The sequence below is a fragment of the Peromyscus maniculatus genome, chromosome 2 (genome assembly GCF_049852395.1).
Source record: "Peromyscus maniculatus bairdii isolate BWxNUB_F1_BW_parent chromosome 2, HU_Pman_BW_mat_3.1, whole genome shotgun sequence".
NCBI lineage: Eukaryota > Metazoa > Chordata > Mammalia > Rodentia > Cricetidae > Peromyscus > Peromyscus maniculatus.
The window spans coordinates 145,471,395-145,492,749 of record NC_134853.1 but is presented as its reverse complement, the minus strand read 5'-3'; the positions used below and the strand labels follow the sequence as shown (position 1 = coordinate 145,492,749).

Genomic DNA, 21,355 nt, shown 5'->3' with positions numbered 1-21,355 from the left:
AATGGACATTATGAAGTTTCACATAATCCACTTAGTTTGGAAGAATACAATATCAATCCCAAATTAGGAATGGGATGGATACTTAGGTCATATATTAAAAAAAAGCATTAGTTATTGTCCTGTCATGATAGTAACAGGACCGCCAAAAGCGGCAGTTCCTGAAAAGTAAAATATTTCTTAATAATAAAAGGGTATTTTCAACTGCTCAAGGAATTAACAAATCAAAAATTTGCTAAGTAAAGGAACTGTATGTTTGTGTGCATGTAGGTGCATGAGTGTCATGCACATGTGTGTGGGAGTCAGGACTTAACCTTAGATATCATTCAGGTGTCATTTACCCTTTTTTTGGAACACTCTCTCTCACTGGCCTGGAATCTGCAAGTAATTGATGCTTACTAGCCATTGAGCCCCCTAAATACACCTTTCTCTACTGGGAGTGTAAGTGTACACCACCACAACCAGTTACATGGGTTACAGGGATGGAATTCAAATCCTCATGGCTGCAAGGACTCTGCCAACTGAACTATCACCTTAGTCCCTAAAAAAAATCATTATCATTGACATCCTTTGTAAGAACTGTAAAAAAAAAAAAAAAAAAAAAAAGAGGATCGGACGATGGCTCAATGGTTAAAACATGCCACACAGAAAAAGGGACTAGAGTTCAAATCCCTACAACCCACATAAATGCCAAGTAGGTTTGCTGGCCCTACCTGTAATTCTAGCACTTGGAAGGTGGAGATGGGATATCTGGGACAAGATGGCTAATTAGACTAGATGAATGGATGAGTTCTGAGTTCAACTGAGAGACCTTGCCTCAATGAAGAAAGTACAAAGCAAATGATGAAGACTTCTAACATCAACCTGACCCATACACACATACCCATATACACATAAACACATATACAAAGAATAAAAAGAAATCTTAACCAGTAGTAATTGAAACATATAATATTTAACCAGACTACTATTTATTACAGTAAATAGTAAGTACCTAAAGTATCACCATAGAATGATGGCACCAACCAAGAATTCATTCCAAAACACATCTTAGAAGGAAAAAAAAGTTTCCTTTAGTTTCAATCAATTTTTGGCTTTTAACTCTACTCATGGGTTCATCTATAAGGAGTTTTCACTATCAACATTTCACACAACAAATCATCTGTAAGTTCTGAGCCATGAATAAAATGTAAAATTTGTTTAAAGTGGCCTATTTCATCTGAATCATGTCACTCTACAACCATCCCTATGTGGAGTCGGCCCACTTCCCTGGAGAGAAGATCACATGGGATGAACAGGGGGCTCCCACCTTCACTCTGTAGCTCACCCTTTCACAGCCAGCTGCCCCCCCCCCCCCAACTACATGCTCCACAGCGGGCATCCACACCTGCTTGTACACCATCAGGGACAAGGTCAGAGCTACCCTAACAATAGCTCCCAGAGTCATACTTCTCACAACAATTCAAAGTGAGGTTGTTGTGTGAATTCTGAAAAAAAAAAAAAGGCATCACAACAAAGACCTTGTACCACATTTTGATTGATCTTTCTTTCTTTCTTTCTTTCTTTCTTCTTCCTATACTTTGTCTTTTTTTTTTTTTTTTTTTTTTCTCTTTCCCAAGACAGGATCTCACTATGTAGTCCTGGCTATCCTGAAACTTACTATGGAGACCAGGCTGGCCTCAAACTCAGAGATCCACCTGTTTCTGCCTTCCAAGTGCTGGGATTAAAGGCATGTGCCACTACACCTGGCTTTGATATTTAATTTCAAATCTAATCTGTATAACAGCTACACAAATACAAAATAAGAGCCATGCAAAAGAAATCTCTGACCTTTAACAGGCATGATGGCATTATAATCACTTGGGAGGCAGAAACAGGAAGATGGCCTCAAGGTTGAAGGCAGTCTGAATTACATAGCAAGATACTGTCTTTAAAAAAAGCAAGAGGGCTGGGCGATGGTGGCAAACACCTTTAATCCCAGCACTCAGGAGGCAGAGCCAGGCGGATCTCTGTGAGTTTGAGGCCAGCCTGGGCTACAGAGGGAGTTCCAGGAAAGGTGCAAAGCTACACAGAGAAACCCTGTCTTAAAAAACCAAAAAAAAAAAAGAGAGAGAGAGAGAGAGAACACCATCTGAGTAGAATTCCAATGAAAGTGAAGTGTAACTCACACTTACGTCAGTGACCTTCTGACACATCCTGCACTTGGTTGAAGCGCCACTGCTGTATACAGTAACAATGGGCTTCTTTAGCTCATAAGAAGACAGGCATAACTGGCTGCAGAAATCTTTGCAGGAAGAGGAATTTTCAAATCTGATTGTGATCACATCCATTGGATTTAAAATGTCTCTAAAAACAAATAACAAAGACAAATGTGCAATGATTCTACCTTCTTCCTCTCTGGGAGCTAAAATGTTATTTTAGCTAGGAATAACTATTGCATAGTAAAAAAAAAATATGCATAAATCATCTGAAACACAGTGCTGATGATGAGTTCTGTTACTTCTCAGTTAAATGATTATGAGTGAAGCAATTATTGTCTCTACTATCTCATGTGTAAAGTGGGGCTTATACTATCTAATGTGAGCATTTGTACCAGAATTATATTTAACAAAAATAGACTTCCAGCTCTCTGCTGGCGTCAGGGAGACTCAACTCCATGGCCATCCCACAGCATGTGTCTTCTACGCAACAGCTGTCAACAGTGTAATCCTGACCGAGATCATAAATGAATATTATAAATTAAAATTTCAAGATGAACTACGAGAGATTAATATACAAATTAGCATGCTATATAAATCTTAGCTATGAGTGTTGAGAAGAACACAACACAAACAACTTCGCAGTTCTGAGATTTCTAGAGCCAATCATTGCAGTAAGCATTGAAAGCAACACCTGGTTAGACAGAGGCTAAATGCTGTTATTCTTCTCAAAAGTATAACAATTGAAGGAAACATTCAAAACAGAAACACTAGTGGAGGGAGGTAACAAAGTCACTATCGATGACTGTAATATTACACATGTAAGTATAATGAATTATGACTCTACCAGTCATTAAGGACCACAGAAAACACTGCGAGGGAAGTGGTACTATCATTTCTACTTTTCAGATCAGGAGACTAAATGAGAGGTTAAAGTGAGTTGCCTCTCAAATCCAGAGAGTATGGAGTGAACCATTCTACGAGCCTACAACTTGTACACCTCCATTTGTATTTTGTGTATGCAGGTGCACATGTGTGCAGAGGCCAGAGCCGTTCCTCTTCAAGCACCACCCACCTTGGTGTTCATGCCAGGGTCTTTCACCGGGACCTGAGGCTCTCTGACTACTGTATGCTGCCCCAGGGATCTAGCCCCAGGATCCTCATGTGTCCACTTCCCCAGTGCTGGGATTGCAAACACTCGCCACTATGCCCATCGGTTTTAAATTTTTAGATAGGATCTCACTATGTAGCCTTGGCTGGCCTGGAACTCACTAAGCAAACTAGGCAGGCCCCCCAAGTCAGAGACCCATTGACCTCTGTCTCTGTGCCCCATGTGCTGGGATTAAAGGCATGAGATACTGTACCCAGATTTTATGTGGATGCTTGGATCAAATCAAGTCCCCATGTTTGCAGAGCAAGCTCTTTACCAACTGAGCCATTTCCCCATCCCACATACCTTTATTATTCACAACTATTATATGGTAAGCTATGAAAAGATAGTAAAAATGGTCTATATTTTCTAAAATTCACCTAAGCTTAAAAATACATGTGCTTCCACAGGGTGTGGTGGTACAATAGCACTTGAGAGGGGAAAGGCAGGATTCAGAGTTCAAGGTCAGGGACTGGAGAGATGGCTCAGTGGTTAAGAACAATGGCTGCTCTTTCAGAGGACCTGAGTTCAGTTCCTATCACCCACATGGCAGCTCACAATGGTCTGTAACTCCAGTTCCAGGGAATCCAACACTCTCATACAAACATGCTGTCAAAACACTAAAAAAAAGATCATTAAAAAAAAAATAGTTCAAGGTCATCCAACTACATACGAAGTTCATAACCAGTATGGGCTATGTCAGACCATGTCTCACAAAGCAATCACAAAAAGCTGATGATGAGATAGCTTAGCTGGCAGAGATACTTGCCACCAAGCCTGATAACCTGAGTTGAAGGAATGGGACCCTCCTAGTAGAGCCAACTTCCACAAGTTGTTTTCTGACCTTGTGTGTGTGCCCATACACAAGTACACACACAGAAAACATACAAGATAAATAAATATAAAAACATTTTTGAACCAATCAATCAAAGCACATCAAAAATATGTGCTTGCAGATAAAGTAGTGATTCTGAATGTGGTTTCTCACTAAAAACCATAATACATTATATTTAGCCAGATGTAATGGCACATTATCTGTAATATCAGTACTTGAGAGATGGGGGCAATGAGGTCCACGATTTCAAAGTCTTATGTAAATCAGTTCAAGGCCAGTCTGGGCTACATGAAAACTTGTCTCAAAAATAATCCCAGTACTTTGGAGGCAGAGCCGGGCGGATCTCTGTGAGTTCAAGGCTAGCCTGGTCTATAGAGCAAGATCCAAGACAGGCACCAAAAGTACTCGGAGAAACTCTGTTTTGAAAAACAAATACATAAATACTTAATAAAAACCAAACAAACAAACAAAAACAAAACAAATCTGGGGCTGGAGAAATGGCTCATGGGTTAAGAGCACTGGATGCTCTTCCAGAGGACCCAGGTTTGATTCCTAGTGCCCACAATGGCAACTTACAACCATCTGTAACTCCAGTTCCATGAGATATGAAGCCTTCTTTGGCCTCCTCTGGCATCAGGCACACATGTGGTGCACAGACATACATGCAGGCCAAACACTCATATACATAAAAATTAAGAAAATATCATGCACATATTATTATTATGTAATAATACACAATTAAATTCTTTATTAATAAGATCTCATTTATTAAGCATTTATAATGTGCTAAGTTATGTGCTAATGCTGCCTCATTAAAATCCTAAGACGTATCAAAATATCAATCTGACACTCTGCCTCAATAAATAAATAAACAGATGGATGAATAGATATAGTTAGATAATAAATAAATAAATAAATAAATAAATAAATAAATAAATAAATAGGCGAGGCAGTGGTGGCGCACGCCTTTAATTCCAGCACTCAGGAGGCAGAGGCAGGTGATCTCTGTGAGTTTGAGGCCAGCCTGGGCTACAAATCGAGTTCTAGAACAACTGCCAGGGCTGCTACACAGAAAAACTCTGTCTCAAAAAACAAAACAAACAACAACAAAAAAAAAAAAAAAGAAGTGAAGCCAGGAAGCCAGGAATGATAGTGCACAACTTTAATCCCAGCACTTGAGGCAGAAATAGGTAGATCTCTGTGAGTTTGAAACCAACCTGGTCTACATAACAAATTCCAGGACAGCCAGAACTACACAGAGAAACCCTGTCTCAAAAAAAAAAAGAAAGAAAGAAACAAAGAAAAGAAAGTAAAAGTTTAGGAACCCTGTACTTGGAGCAATGTGTGCAGGTTTTCTTGGGCTGAGGTAACTTGAAGACAGTTGAGTATCTCGTGATGCATTCCGTGGAACAGAAAAGCTGAGCACATCCTGTCTTATGAAGTAGTTTTTTACAACCAGAACAGAGCACATGAGTAGTTGGAATTGAAGAAACTAATGAGTTTGAGCTGGACGACGATGGACCAAGCTGAAAGCCTAGCAACACGATAAGAAAAAAAAGAAAGCAATGTCAGTTTCACCAATGCATATATTTTCAAGGAAAAAACTTGTTAGTTTTTGAAAGCCATTACACTAAGAAAACAATAACCATGTTCCAAAACAAAGAGTTTCAACTTTTTCTTACCACAACCCTTAATAAGTATTATATTTTAGTTAAAAACCAGTTCTCATATACACATATGCCTCAAACTTATGATCCTCCTGTCTCACATTCACAGGTCCCAATTACAGTTGTGTACCACTTTCAGCCACTTGCATACACATGTGCACATATAACTTAACCGAAAGGTGTTTGTTTGTTTGTTTGTTTTTCCAAGACAAGGTTTCTCTGTGTAGCCCAGGCTGGCCTGAAACTCACAGAGATCCACTTGCCTCTGCCTCCCGAGTGCTGGAATTAAAAACATGTTCTACCACTCCCAGCTAGAAGCAGAAGTTATATAAAAATACATTTCCTTAATACATGTATCACCTTCTGATATAACCTTAATGTCTTTCATTTTTTAAAAGGCCAATGGTGACCAGTTTCCATACTGAAAAATAATCTCTAAAAGAGGAGAAAGACTTCCAGGTAGAGGTGCATCCCTCAGTTCAACCAACTGTAACAAACTTAGCTAGTTTTATTTCTTACCAAGAGAAGTGTCATTAGCTGAAAATACAGCACTAATTTTCAGTTCACTTTCTTGAAGTCCATACTCCTTAAAAACAAGAGAAAGGAGAAGGAGAGAAATAAATACAATAGACATGAATAAACTAGAAAGTCAATTAAAAAACTGATTCTGAGCTGGGCAATGGAGGTACACCCCATTAGCCCCTGCACTCAGGAGGCAGAGGTAGGCAGCTCTCATTTGAGTTTGGGGCCAGCCTAGTCTACAAAGCAATTTCCAGGACAGCCAGAGCTACACAGAGATCCTATCTCAAAGAAAAAAAAAAAAAATTCTGAGCCTCAAAAATCAGAATTATAAGACTAGACACAATCTTTACAAAGACTGTCTTTCAAAATTAGAAAACATTTACAGTTATACCTATTTTTCAAAAGTAATCTTGATAGATGATAATATAGTATGTAGCCATTCCAAACTTTCACAATACTTATTTGTGTATGTACATGTGTGGGAAAATATGTGCATGTGCACAGAGATACTAGATAAAGTTCCATGTCAGGTGTTTTCCTCAATCACTCTATACCTCATTTATTAAGATAGGGTCTCTCACTCAACAAAGTCGGAGTTCACCAATTGCCTAGACTAATCCAGCAGACTCCAGCACTAGGATCACAGTCCATGCTCAACTTTTTAAATTTGCCAACATTTTTACTGTAAGAAATACAAAAGGTACGACAAAAGGACAAACAGTTTTCAGTTTGGCTTCAATCAATTTATCTGGCGAATAAGTGAATCCAAGGAATGGTGACATCTGAACACTGATTTTGAAAAATCAATGACTTCAAGTTACCCAACAATAAATATCTGTATTTGCATTCTAGCACCCAGTAAGACATCCAGTTTCCAAAGGAGTGATGATCTGCAACCCTCAGAATTCCTCTTGCCACTGCCACAGAATGACCACTGTAGATCTCCCTCTCCAAGGAAGTCTCAGAGTTAAGATACCTGTGGGAAGCCCAATTACCCACTACCTGAGCGGTTTGGTTGTGTTTTTGTTTGTTTTAGTTTTGTTTGTTTGTTTGTTTTTGTTTTTTAATTATTATTATTATTTTTTTTTTTTGAGACACAGTTTCTCTGTGCAGCTTTGGCTGTCCTGGAACTTGCTCTGTAGACCAGGCTGGCCTCAAACTCACAGCGATCTGTTTGCCTCTGCCTGCCTCTGCCTCCTGATTGCTGGGATTTAAAGGCATATGTCACCACCACTACCTGGCACCTAAGCTGTTTTTAAAAGTGACTTCTAGTGATCAGGTATTTCATATATGGTGTGGTCCTTCAGTGATATTTTAGCTTTTTAGCTGAATATTGGAAATCTGATCCCAAATCAACAGACTTCAACAGTGAGTACTTGCACACTACTTATTTCTTACGTTATATTCAAGAGATGTCAATTAAATGAGTGACATTTATAATTAATATTTAATTGAATATTTAATATGAAATAAAATGAGTGACAAAGTTTAGATCTCAATTAGTAATTTGTTTGTTTGTTTTGCTTTTTTTGGTTTTTTGAGACAGGGTTTCTCTGTGTAGCTTTGGAGCTTTTCCTAGAACTCACTCTGTAGCCCAGGCTGGCCTCGAACTCATAGAGATCTGCCTGCCTCTGCCTCCCAGTGCTGGGATTAAAGGCGTGTGCCACCACTGCCCGGTGTTCAATTAGTAATATGTTTTCCCCTTTGAGATAAATCTCATGTGACTAGGCTAACCCTGCCTGAACTTCTGATCCTTCAGACTCTAGCTAGGAATAGGCATGAGGCACCACACCTGGTTTATACAATGTTGAATTGAACCCAAAACATTGTTCATTTTAGGCAAACATACTCTACCAACTAAGCTAAGGCTTTAGCCCCTAAATTAATAATTTTAGCCAATATATTTACAAGCTATCCTATCTATTAATGATCAGTAAGATACAAAAATTTCAATGCAAGCCAGGTGGTGGTAACTCATACCTTTAATCCCAGCACATGAGCGGCAGGCAGAGGCAAGATGATCTCTGAGTTCAAGGCCAGCCTGGTCTACAGACTGGGCTACAGAGCAAGTTCCAGGACAACCAGTTTGGGGTGGGGGCTGGGGGCTGGGGGCAGACACTCAATGCAGTCTGCTTATTATATAAAAGTCATCACAATGGGGGCTGGAGAAATGGCTCATCAGTTAAGAGTGCTTCCAACTTTTCCAGAAGGCCAGAATTTGGTTCCCAGTACCACTACTGGGCAGCTTACAACTGCCTGGAACTCCAGAATGCGCATGCACATCCTACACACACACACAAATTATAAGTTAAATCATCACAAGGAAATCTTTTTTTTGTTTTGTTTTTTTGTTTTTTTGAGACAAGGTTTATCTGGGTAGTTTTGGTGCTTGTCCTGGATCTCACTCTGTAGACCAGGCTGGCCTCGAACTCACAGAGATCCACCTGCCTCTGCCTCCCAATTTCTGGGATAAAAGGCATGCGCCACCACCGCCCAGCTAGGAAATCATTTTTATCCTTAATATAATTATTTTAAATGTTAGAAAATGAAGCTGGCTGTGGTGGTTTGGCCTATTAATCCCAATACTTGGGGAGACTAACAAGAGAGATACCACAGGTTGTTGGCCAGTCTGGGATATATAGTGAGGGATATATCCAGGCCAAGGTATGTTGTACAGGGTGAGACTGTCTCAAGAAAAGAAAGTTTGAAAATGTAAGCCTTAACAACAAAAAAAAATTGTTAATATAAAGCTGCTTTTATGCTAAAGTCAATCACCTTATTTTTTTTCTTGTCTAAATGACCTGATATATTTCAAAACAAAAGTTGGGGGGAAGGGTGTCAGACTTGGTTTGCAGCTTAATAATAGTGCCATTGGGTTCCATTCCTATCATCACATAATGTAGGTATGGTCACCCTTGCCTGTAATCTCAGCTCTCAAAGAGGAAGAGATAGGAAAATGAGGTCATTCTTAGCTATAAAGTTTCAGGCTAATATTTATTAAACTATTTATTGATACATGCAAAGAAGTGGAGGCACTATATCACTTTTTCCTGTTGTGGGAATTCATTCCTTTCAGCCAATGGCTTTGAGGTACAAGCCCTAGGGTGTGGCTTTGTCTATGTATGTGACCCTTGGAGCTGAGAGAGAGGACTTAAGCACTCTCTTGGGTGGTGAGGACTGGGTCAGGTGGCATGGAGCAGTTTGCAATTGGTCCCCAGCTCCCCTGGGCAGAACGGCAGGACTCAGCAACTGGATCAGCGATGGCATCTTCCTTATTCTCTATCAGTGAGAGTATTATCCCCATTTTACACATTAATAAATTCTTGAGATCCTTTAACAGACTCTCATGGTTTCACATAACAAGTGGCGCCCAATGTGGGGCATGAACCCGTGACCCTGAGATTTAGATTCGCATGCTCAGCCGGGCGGTGGTGGCGTGCACCTTTAGGAGGCAGAGCCAGGCGGATCTCTGTGAGTTTGAGGCCAGCCTGGGCTACAGAGCAAGTTCCAGTAAAGGTGCAAAGCCACACAGAGAAACCTTGTCTGGGGGGGGGGGGGGGGGGTGCTCTACCAATTTATCAGAAAGAATGCTTAAGATTTTAAAATTAGTTTTATCAACCTGTAATATTATCTATCTAATGCTCCTGATATAGCTCCCTAGAGTTTTTGTTTTGGGTTTTTTTTTTTGGGGGGGGGGGGTTTATTTGGTTGATTAGTTTTTTTGTTTTGTTGAGACAGGGTCTCACTATTTAGCCTTGGTTGGCCTGAAGCTCCCTATATAGACCAGGCTGGCATCAACTCCTAGAGATCCACCCTCCTCTGTCTGGGATTAAAGGCATACACCATCACGCTTTATTTCCTGAGTTTTAAACTTTCATTACTTGCAGTTCCTACCACCACATTTCTGTGGTGATATTTTGTTTGTGATCTAACAAATAAAACTTGCCTAAAGATCAGAGTGCGGAGTTAAGCCACTAGTTAGCCATAGAACCAGGCACTGGTGGCGCACACCTTTAATCCCAGCACTAGGGAGGTTGAGACAGGCAGTGATATGGCTTGGCAGAGAAAGGGAGGAGGAGACAGGAACTAGGTTTCTTTCAGGCTGAGGAGTTGGAGTTGGTAATAAGTGGTAGCTGGCTGCTCTGATTCTCTGATCTTTCAGCATTTACTCTGATATCTGGCTCCGGGTTTTTATTAAGACCAATTAGGATTTAAGACCAATTAGGATTCATGTTATACATTTCCTGTTCACTGGTTTCAATTTTACCAAGTGAAAACAAGCAACCAAGATGCCTTCCAATCTATCTCCAAACCACTTAGCAAACTCTTACCTTAGGAAAGGCAACCTCTCTAACTAAGTGCTCAGGACTCCTTTCCCTCTTATCACTCCATCCAACCCCCCTTACTCTCCTCTCCTCTGCACCTTGGTTTCTTCTTTCTCTCTATTTATATATTAATATGTTGTTCCTTTAGAAGCTATTACTATTCACCCATTCCCCTCCCTTTACAGTCAAACTTTAAAAGTATTTCATTCTTGGGCTAGTGAAACAGTTCAGATGATAAAGGCACTTGCTGTGTGTACTGATACCAGCATAGTGAGGTATTGCTGAGACCTGACCATGTTTTGGGAAACTGTGGAAGGTTTGGGGCTCGAAAAGCCACTGAGTGTTAAGAGCTCTGTGGGATGTTCTGTGGGAACTTGGAAGATAGTGTTGAGAGCAGTGCAGAGGATGGAAGCCTGACTTGTGAAACTTCAGAGGGAAGTTTAAAGACCCTATTGGGCCACGTGTTATTTTGAATTAAGAGTTTGTGGTTCTCCTTAGCTGGGGCTGAAGAATCAGCTATGATTAACAAAATACCAAAACTACTAAAGTGAAACTTTGCTTTACTGGAAACTTGATGCTGGTCAACTGGAGCTAAGAAACCATTGGTGATTAAGAAGAGACCAGCATCACTGAGATGAAATCTTCTGGGAAGTGTTTCCTAAGCACAGAGAAGCTATGTTCCAGAGGTAGCCAAGGTTGTACCTCATGCTGGCAGCTGGACTTGGTAATGTGTAAGCGTCACCCTGGTGGTACTGGTTTTGAAGGCATGAAGGGGTCATGGAGAGCAGCTGAGGCTTGGCACTGCGAGAGGCCAGAAGAGGTCATTAGTGAAGGTGCAGCCTCAGTGGCAGGCAGAGGCCCAGGACTGAGGGGTCAGGCAGAAAAGTTGAGGCTTGGCACCATGAAGAGAGCCTATGAGAGGCTATTGGTGAAAGCACAGGCCAGCTGCAGCAGAAGACCCCAGCATATTTAAGATGCCAGAACCATGGACAACCAAGACACAGCAGCAGCAGTGGAGTGAAGCCAGCCAGAGCCTAGAAGACGAGCTGTGTGTGCTGTAGTGGGCAGAGATGGACAAGTGACCGAAACCCTTTGGAGGAGCCCAAAAGATCTGAGTAGATCCCAGACTTCAGAAGACTGAAATGTGATTTGACTCTGTTTTCCCCTCTTGAAGTAAAGTACTTAACTGGAGCCCATAGTTGAGAGACTGTGAATTTTAAAAGACTTTGAATTTTAAAATACATTGACTATTTTAAAGGGACTGAAATTTTAATGTGTTTGCATTTGTAAAGACTGTGGGACTTTTAAAAGCTATTTATGTTTTTAATGTAAAGTCTTGGGGATGAGTAGGAACAGAAGGGTTGTAGCTTAATAGTGATGTGTTTGCGGGCCAAGATTTCAAGGGATCAATTATACTATTTTGTTTTGGGTTTGTTTTTGTCTAGTCTGTGTGTCAACTTGACATACCTAGAATCATCAGAGAGGAAGGAGCCTCAGGTGAGGAAATGCCTCCAAGAGATCCACCCACCCAAAACAATACCCTTTCTTTCTCATTAGAAAACAAGCAACTTGCCGGGCGGTGGTGGCGCACGCCTTTAATCCCAGCACTCGGGAGGCAGAGGCAGGCGGATCTTTGTGAGTTCGAGGCCAGCCTGGGCTACCAAGTGAGTTCCAGGAAAGGCGCAAAGCTACACAGAGAAACCCTGTCTCGAAAAAACCAAAAAAAGAAAAAGAAAACAAGCAACTAAAAAAAAGAGACAAAAAAGGACAAAACAAACAAACAAAAAAAGCCAAAGAAAAAGTACAAAGAGCACAAACAACACACATTTCCACACACAGGAATCCCATAAGAACACAAAATCAGCCAGGCAGGGTGGCACACGCTGTAATCCCAGCACTCAGGAGGCAGAGGCAGGCAGATGAGCTCAAGACAAGCCTGGTCTACAGAGTTGAGTTCCAGAACAGCCAGAGCTACACAGAGAAACCTTGTCTCCAAAATAAAACAAAACAAAAACAAACAGTCCAGACAAGTATTATGAGCTGAAAGACCTCCAAGTATTTGTGTTGGCCATCTACTGCTAGGCATGGGGCCTGCCCTTAAGTCTGGTTTGTTGTAGAATATTACTTTATTTTTGTAAAGATGTGTTACATTTGTTTCACCTTGCCTGCCTAAGGCGCCTGACTGGTCTAATAGAAAGCTGAATGGCCAATAGCTAGACAGTAGAGGGATAGGCAGGGCTGGCGGGCAGAAAGTAAGTAGGAGGAGGAATCTAGGCTCCAGAGAGGAGAGAGGAGGGAGAAACAAAGAGAGGGAGGGAGGGAGGGAGGGAGGGAGGGAGACGCCCAGGGCCGGCCAGCCAGGTAGCTGCCAACCAGCAGCCAGACATGGAGGAAGCAGTGAAAGTAGGGCATACAGAATGAAAGGTAAAAGGCCTCGAGGCAAGACACAGATGAAGAGAAACAGGCTAAGTTCTAAGAGCTAGTGGGACAAGCATGAGATAAGGCTGCGCATTCATAACTAATACGAAGTCTCCATGTCATGATTTGGGGGCTGGTGGGTGGTCCAGAGAAAGCCTGCTGCAGTGGTTCATGGACCCAGTCAAACTCTGCTGGAGAAAACTAATCCTTCCTTTGTGAGTAGTTGTCATTTAGGTTAGGGGCCTTGTATCCACCTCCCCTGTCAGCACTGGGACCCCATCTGGCTCAGACCTGTGCAGCTCTGTGCATGCTGCAACAGACCTGTGAGTTCCTATGTGCATCAACCCTGTTGCGTCTAAAAGGCCTTGTTTCCTTGGCTTCCATCCCCTCTGGCTTTTACAATCTTCCTGCCTCCTCTTCTGCAAAGTTCCCTGAGCCCTGAAGGAAGGGATTTAGTGGAAACATCTCATTTGGGACTGAGTGTTCCAAGGTCTCTCATTCTCTGCACATCGTTCAGTCTGGGGGTGTCTGTATTTGTTCCTATCTATGCAGGAGGAAGCTGAGAAGACACTAACCTATGAGTACAGCAGATTGTTTCAGGAGTCATTCCATTGCTACACTCCTTTAGCAGCGTACTGTAGGATTGTTTTCCTCCAGGTCCATCCAAGCAGTATCAGGTATGAGTTGCATCGCATGGATTGGACCTTAACTACAACCAGATGGTGGTTGGTCACTCCCACCACTCTTCGTGCCACTGCTGCACCAGTGTGTCATATGGGCAGGTCACCGCCGTAGATGGCAGGGTTAGTAAAAAGAAAAGTAGAAAGACATGTGACTCCCATTAGCAGTCTTGAGAAGCAGTGGGACTCCTTGGAGGTAATCAGTTATGAAGACAGACTGGTTTCTTTCTCACAGTACTGGGCTATCCCTTCTGTTTGGTCTGTTCCATACACACTTACTTGCCCTTCCACCTTCCCATCAGGAAATAACACAACACCACATACACTTGCCAGGAAGCAAGCAGTAAGCAGTTCAGTACTGTTAAAAACTAGTTTGTGCCTTGCGGTGGTGGCGCACGCCTTTAATCCCAGCACTCGGGAGGCAGAGGCAGGTGGATCTCTGTGAGTTCAAGGCCAGCCTGGTCTATAGAGTGAGATCCAGGAAAGGCACAAGCTACACAGAGAGACCCTGTCTTGAAAAAACAAAAAGAACTAGCTTGTGGGAGGAATGTGGAAGAGTTTGGAACTTTGAGCTGGCAAAGCCCTTGAATACTCAAAGCAGAGATTTAATGTGTTATTATGAAGGGAGCTAGGGTGAGAAGAATGCTAAAATAAATGTGGATAGTGGAGACCTGACTCATGAAGTTTCAGAAGGAAACAAGGACTCTGTCAGAAACTGAAATGGGCACATCCATGTGATATTTTGGCCAATAATCTGTTTTTATTCTGCCTATGTCCTGAGAACTTAAATGAAGTTGAGTTTAAAGGAAACAGACTAATTTGCTGCTCAGAAAACAGCTATAATTGTGGTGGTCTGAATGAGACTGGCACCCATAGGCTCACAAATTTGCATGCTTAGTCCCCCGTTGATGAGCTACCAGAGGATAATTAGGAGATGTGGCATTGTTGGAGGTGTGTCCGTGGGGTGGGCTTTGAGGTTTGAAAACCCTGCAACAGGCCCAGTATCTCTATCTACCTGCTGCCTGAGGATCAAGATATAAAGCTCTATGCTACTTTTCCAGCACCTTGCATACTCTTCCTGATGACCTAAGTAAAGCTCCAGGACCCATGTCAGTCAGTTCATAATCACCTGAAACTCCAGCCAGAGATCTGATGCCCTCTTATCTCCAAGGACACTCAAACTCATGTGGCACACACGAAGACACACACACAAACAGTAATAAAATTCAAAATTAAAGCCGAGTGGTGGTGGTGGTAAATGCCTTTAATCCCAGCACTCAGGAAGCAGAGGATCTCTGTGAGTTTGAGGCCAACCTGTCTACAGAGTGAGTTAAAAAAAAAATCTAAAATTAAATACATAAAAATATTAAAATTTAATAAATTAAAGAAAAATTTGAACTGAGTATAGTAGTACACACCTTTAATCCTAGCATTCCAGAGGCAGAGGTAGGCAAATCTCTGAGTTTTCTAAGCCAGCCTGGTCTACACAGAGTTCCAGGCAACCAGAACCATACATAGTGAAACCCTGTTTAAAAAAAAAAAAAAAGAGGCAAAAAACACTGAATAAAATACATCTATTACAGCTGGTTATGGTGGCATGCGCCTTGAATCCCAGCACTTGAAAAGTAGAAGGAAGAGGATCAAAGATGTCCTCAACTCCTAGTGAGTTCAAAGCCAATTTGGATTACCCAAAACAAACACACAGAATTTTCATTTTTATCTTTTAGTGAACTGCAAATAGTTTCCAGGAGCACATATTAGAAATGGGAAGGCTGAATAATGGCAGTGAGGAGGGAAACCAAGGCTAAACATGAGTAGTTTGGACAGCACACTCCAATGTTTATGATTTACTGTATAGGAGGAAACTGGCCGAAATGGTAGAGTACCTGTCTAGCTTGTGCAAGACCTTGGGTTCAAGCCCCAGCACTGGGGATAGGGTGGAGGGTGGGTTACTATTACATCTGCAAAGAATAAAATGGCACCACTACAGTGTTTTGAAGGACTGCGTGAGTGAAGGCTGGGCAAGTTGCAAATGGTTCACATGAAAAATAATGAAATGGGGAAATATATTTAAAAAGCAGAACCAAAAAAACTTGGCAAACAAATGGTTACACTAGGTAAGGCAAGAGGAACCATTTGCCAACTAAAGGGCACGTAAATACACTGAAAGGAGAAGTATACTGGAGGCCTCCACCACTCACTCCACATTCTGCAAACACCACCTTCCAACCCTCTCGCTCACTGTGACTAGACCGAAGAAGGCATGGAATTCATGAGCAACAGCAAACCTAGGGGGCATTCCTGTGCTGGAAAGATCCTGCTTGAGCCGGTGTGAGAAGTTAAATCTTACTTTTTTTGTTTGGTTGGTTTTTGGAGACAGGGTTTCTCTGTGTAAGAGTCCTGGCTGTCCTGGAACTCACTTTTTTTGTTTATTTGTTTGTTTTTTGGTTTTTCAAGACAGGGTTTCTCCGTGTAGTTTAGTGCCTGTCCTGGATCTTGCTCTATAGACCAGGCTGGTCTCAAACTCACAAAGATCCACCTGACTCTGCGTCCCAAGTGCTGGGATTAAATGCATTTACCACCACACCCCGAATTTATTAATTTTTATTATGTTTAAATACTATTGCTTTGTTTCTACAATAAGGTCAGTAACTAAAGAGTGCAAAACAAAACAAAAACAAAAAACATGCTAAAGAAAGTAAAAACATTTCTTGCCAAAAGAACTGACTCTCTACAAGTTAATTTTGTGTCTAATCTGTCTTTAAGGGACAGCCACAGTGCTTCCCAGATGCGAATCTGTTTCATGTTACTGTCTCTACAATGAGAACCTGGCATGGCAGCACACACTCACTGGAGAGACGGAGGCAAGAGGACTAGAAGGTAAAAGTCATCCTTGGCGACATAGCAAATCTGAGGACAGCCTGGGGATGAGACTGTCTTAAAAAATAAATAAACTAAAACTAACCCTATAATGTCTCCTGTTGCTCTTAAAATCAAAGTTCATAACAAGGCTCTATTCTGCATAATCTTCTCAATTCAAGCTACATATGGAGGAGCGGGCTCTCTGAAATGTTACTATCTGGGTTTGAATCCTATCTAATGTCTACTAACTGATCCATACACACTGCTTGACTTTTTTGAGTTCTGGTATTCTCATGTGTAAAATAAGAATATTATCATAGATGTGAGAGTGATAATGGGCACACTCTTTTTTTTTTTTTTTTTTTTTTTTTTTTTAGTTTTTCGAGACAGGGTTTCTCTGTGTAGCTTTGCGCCTTTCCTGGAACTCACTTGGTAGTCCAGGCTGGCCTTCAACTCAAAGAGATCCGCCTGGTTCTGCCTCCCGAGTGCTGGGATTAAAGGTGTGTGCCACCACCGCCCGGCAATGGGCACACTCTTAAGCATGCATTGATATTAATAATCATATTAATGCCACATACTATCATATGATACATATCACACATTACACCACCTATTAGTGTAGATAATCATTACCATTTATATATTTGTTTCTTTAACAAAAACAAGTACCAAGGGCTGGAGAGATGGCTCAATGGTTAAGAGCACTGACTGCTCTTCCAGAGGACCCAGGTTCAATTCCCAGAACCCACATGGCAGTTTGTAACTGTAACTCCAATTCCAGGAGACCCAACAACCATGACAAAATACCAATGTACATAAAATTAAAAAAAAAAAAGTACCACATTTACCATGACCTTTTCTCTTTTCTCATTCAGAATACTGAAAACCTGATTAACCCATTGTCTTAGACATTTTTTTTTTATTTTTAAAGATTTATTTATTTATTTTGTATACAGCATATATGACTGCAGGCCAGAAGAGGGCACCATATCTCATTACGGATGGTTGTGAGCCACCATGTGGTTGCTGGGAATTGAACTCAGGATCTCAGGAAGAGCAGTCAGTGCTCTTAACCTCTGAGCCATCTCTCCAGCCCATCTTAGACGTTTTTTGTATTGCTTTAAAAAAAAAAATCATGCTGGGCTAGAGAGATGGCTCAGCTGTTAAAGGCTAGGTTCACAACCAAAAATATAAGAAAAACCATGCAACAGATCATTTATAAGGAAAGGAGTTTTCTCATAGTTCTGAGGGCTGTAAATTCCAAGATACAGGGGATGCATTTAGTCAAGTCTTCTAGTCACATTATAATGTGACAACGGGTGGGAGAGTGCCCAAGAATGAACAAGACTGCAAGCCAAGAGCAGCTCAATTGACTTTTACAACAAACTCACTCCTGGTAATGACAGAATCTGCACTTAGGATCATCACCCCCAGCAACGCTGCATCATGAGTTAAGTTTCCAGTGAATGAAATTTGGAGGGTACATTCAAAACATGACACATTCTGGGCGGTGGTGGCACACTCCTTTATCCCAGCACTGGGGAGGCAGAGCCAGGCAGATCTCTGTGAGTTCGAGGCCAGCCTGGTCTACAGAGCAAGTTCCAGAACAAACTCCAAAGCTACACAGAGAAACTCTATCTCGGAAAAACAAACAAACAAAAAAAAAAAAAACCCCACATCTAGTCATTTTGGACCAGCACTGAGAATTGAACACAGATCCTCACAGTGCTAAGAATGCACTCTACTGCTTAACAATATATCCCTCAGCCTTCATAGCACTCATCTAATGGATGGAAAAAAAAACAAACAAAAAAAAAAAAAAACAATTATATCAACTTGTAAACCAGAAGCTGTCGACTACCATTTTCTCCAGACAAAAAATAGTAACTTTCTTTTTTTTTTAAAGATTTATTTATTTATTAGGTATACAGAAGAGGGTGCCAGATCTCATTACAGATGGCTGTGAGCCACCATGTGGGTGCTGGGAATTGAACTCAGGACCTCTGAAAGAGCAGTTGGTGCTCTTAACCTCTGAGCCATCTCTCCAGCCCAAAAGATAGTAATTTTCAATATTTTAAAGTCAAGAGAGTCGGGCAGTGGTGGTGCACGCCTTTAATACCAGCACTCGGGAGGCAGAGGCAGGCGGATCTCTGTGAGTTCAAGGCCAGTCTGGGCTACAGAGTGAGTTCCAGGAAAGGTTCAAAGCTACACAGAGAAACCCTGTCTCAAAAAACCAAAAAAAAAAAAAAGGAAAAGAAAAAGAAAAACAAAACAAAACAAAACAAAAAGTCCAGAGAGCCAGGCAGGCCTCACACCTTTAATCTCAGCACTCTGGAGGCATCTGTGAGTTCAAGGCCAGCCTGGGCTACAGAGCAAGTTCCAGAACAGCCAGGGCTACACAAAGAAACCCTGTCTCAAAAAATAAATAAATAAATAAAGTCACGAGAAGTGCTCACCTGTGCATCATCAGGCTCCTCTTTAATTCTGTCCAGAAGCCCTTGTTGTATCACTGCTTTGTCACATCCACCATCCAAAGGTTCTTTCATTCTAATTGTTATTCAGAGTTCTCCCTTTGAAAATGAAGATTTCTTCTTATGATGGACAGCTAGACTCCTAAAACATAAGATAAAGGATTGGTACTCGGACTTTGTTCTCCTTCATGCTAATGTTAATAGTTTCATGCTGGAGCATTTGAGCCACAACCCTTCCACGACTATGACTATTCTTTCTGCTCCTGGGTTAGCTACCTTCCAATGAGAAAAGTCTCACTTCCCTAGTGTCTTAGACAAGCACTATGGTCTTTAAACTATGTTGAAGGTTGTTCAGATGTAGACTAGCCAAATGAGCCAAGGGATTAGGAAGCTACTAAGCTCTTGGAGAGTTGGACTCAGTACAATTCCTGATTACATGGGCATTGACTTGAGACCCAAGTCAGCTTTGATTTCTCAAAGTGAGGCAATTGCCTCACCTTCCCCTCTAAATTGGCCTGCGCTGGAATCAAGAGCCCTTTTCTTGGCTTAAAGCCAGTTCAGAGCCTAAGATGTCATCACAAGTGCACACTAAGTTCCGGTTTGCAAGTGGACCAATTGGACGTTCTGGAGCCTCCATGGAGGTCAGGCCTGTCTTCCTATAAACCAGTGGCTCTCAACCTTCCTACTGCTGTGACATTTTAATACAGTTCCTCATGCTGTGGTGACCCCCCCAACCATAAAATTATTTCGTTGCTACTTCATAACTGTAGTTTTGCTAGTTATGAATCGTAAATAGCTGAGAACCGCTGCTACAAACAACCTTCCGGTTGTTCTCCAGATTCTCCCAAACGTACAAATGAAAACTTAAAAGTGAAAAAGAAACCTTCGCTAAGGACCTCTTTCATCAGCCCAAGCCAGCCAGAGAAACAACGGATTTTTAAAAGCCTGTCGCGAAGCCGGGGTCGAGAACTTACCACCACCGGCCACTGTTGTTAACAATACACAGGTGTGTGTGCCTCCTCCGATGGTCGCTAGCTCTCTGACGTTCCCGTTCGCAACCAGAATGCCCCAGCCTGTGCCCAACAGCCAGCGGAGGAACGCAGTGTCAACCGCGGCGTGCGAGCCAGCAGCGCCCGTCAGCCCCAGGGTGCCCGGACCCCACCGCAGCGCACGACGCCGCCGCCGCCGCCGCCGCGTCACTCCGCCCACGCCTGAAGGTGCCCGGCCAGTCGCAGGCGATTACCCAGCTCCACTTGCGCCGTCGGGTCACGTGTGGCCACGCCCCGTGGGGACACGTGGTGCAGCGTCCCGCCCACAAGCCCACAAGTCCGGGCGGCCTCCTGGACCCTGCCGTACACCCACCTCCCAGTCACCTAGCGGCTCCCGAAGGGGCACGAGACTGAGGAGTCACAGGAGCATTCAAGGTCCCCAGTTCAAATTCCTTCCCGGGAATCGCCCGAGGCTTCGCAAGGCAACGCCTTGCTGACTGCGCCTGCGCACTCCTGCTTATGTGCTAGCCCTAAGGTAATTGGCCGTTCCCAACCGTGATTCCCGCCCTCTTTTTTCCCATCATGCCCTAGGCCTGGAGCCTAGTGGCCGTCCCAGCGTTCTCACTTCCTTTATGGCTGACTTCTTAAAGAGACGGACATTGGGCCAGGAAAAGGTGGAAGGAGGAATTTGCAAAAGGAGATCAGGAGTGTTAGATGGCGCTGTATATTCCCTGTTCTATTCTTTTTTTGTTGTTGTTCTTTTTATTTTTCGAGACAATGTTCTGTGCAGCACTGGCTGCCCTAGAATTTTCTGTAGAGCAGGTTGGCCTCGAACTCACAGAGATCCTCCTGCCTCTGTCTCCCGAGTACTGGGATTAAAGGCGTGCGCCACCACCGTTGGCCACTCTGTTCTGTTCTATAATGGCCTTCTCCTTAAAAAGAAAGATGTTAGAAACATAATACTTGGGCATTTATTAATCAGAGTTACTGCTATACAATTATGTATCATTCCACAACATAGTGATGGAAGCTAATATGGTATAAATTTTTGTCTGGAAAAATTAAACTTTGGGCTTTTTTATCCAATATTGTTTTTGAGATATATTTATGATTTGTGAAACTTTTTTATTGTGACTGCTGCATAGTATTATTTTTATATTTATACTCTTATGACTATCCATGATTCAGTCAATATGGCTGATAGATTTTTATTATTGAGACAGCACCTAGCTATGTAATAC

At 42.2% G+C, this 21,355-nt stretch overlaps 1 protein-coding gene across 12 annotated transcripts in view; it reads right to left on the bottom strand.

The window, feature by feature from the left end:
• Zmym6 (zinc finger MYM-type containing 6) overlaps nucleotides 1-20,637 on the bottom strand; it is a 43,827-nt gene extending 23,190 nt beyond the window's left edge. For 3 of the 12 annotated variants that reach the window (XR_013049331.1, XM_042271883.2, XM_076565087.1), the window contains exons 1-5: nucleotides 20,100-20,375; nucleotides 19,111-19,267; nucleotides 6,367-6,433; nucleotides 5,513-5,714; nucleotides 2,166-2,343 (exon numbers count right to left, since the gene is read on the bottom strand). Coding sequence is in view for 9 of the 12 variants with exons in the window: in XM_042271883.2 (XP_042127817.1) it covers nucleotides 2,166-2,343; nucleotides 5,513-5,714; nucleotides 6,367-6,433; nucleotides 19,111-19,200 (537 nt within the window). In the remaining 3 variants the exon portion in view is untranslated. Of the gene's footprint in view, nucleotides 1-2,165; nucleotides 2,344-5,505; nucleotides 5,715-6,366; nucleotides 6,434-19,110; nucleotides 19,268-20,099 lie in introns of those variants that run through there. The other 9 variants (XR_013049332.1, XM_076565088.1, XM_042271886.2 and 6 more) reach the window with 7 other exon arrangements.
• Between the last annotated feature and the right edge of the window lie 718 nt (nucleotides 20,638-21,355).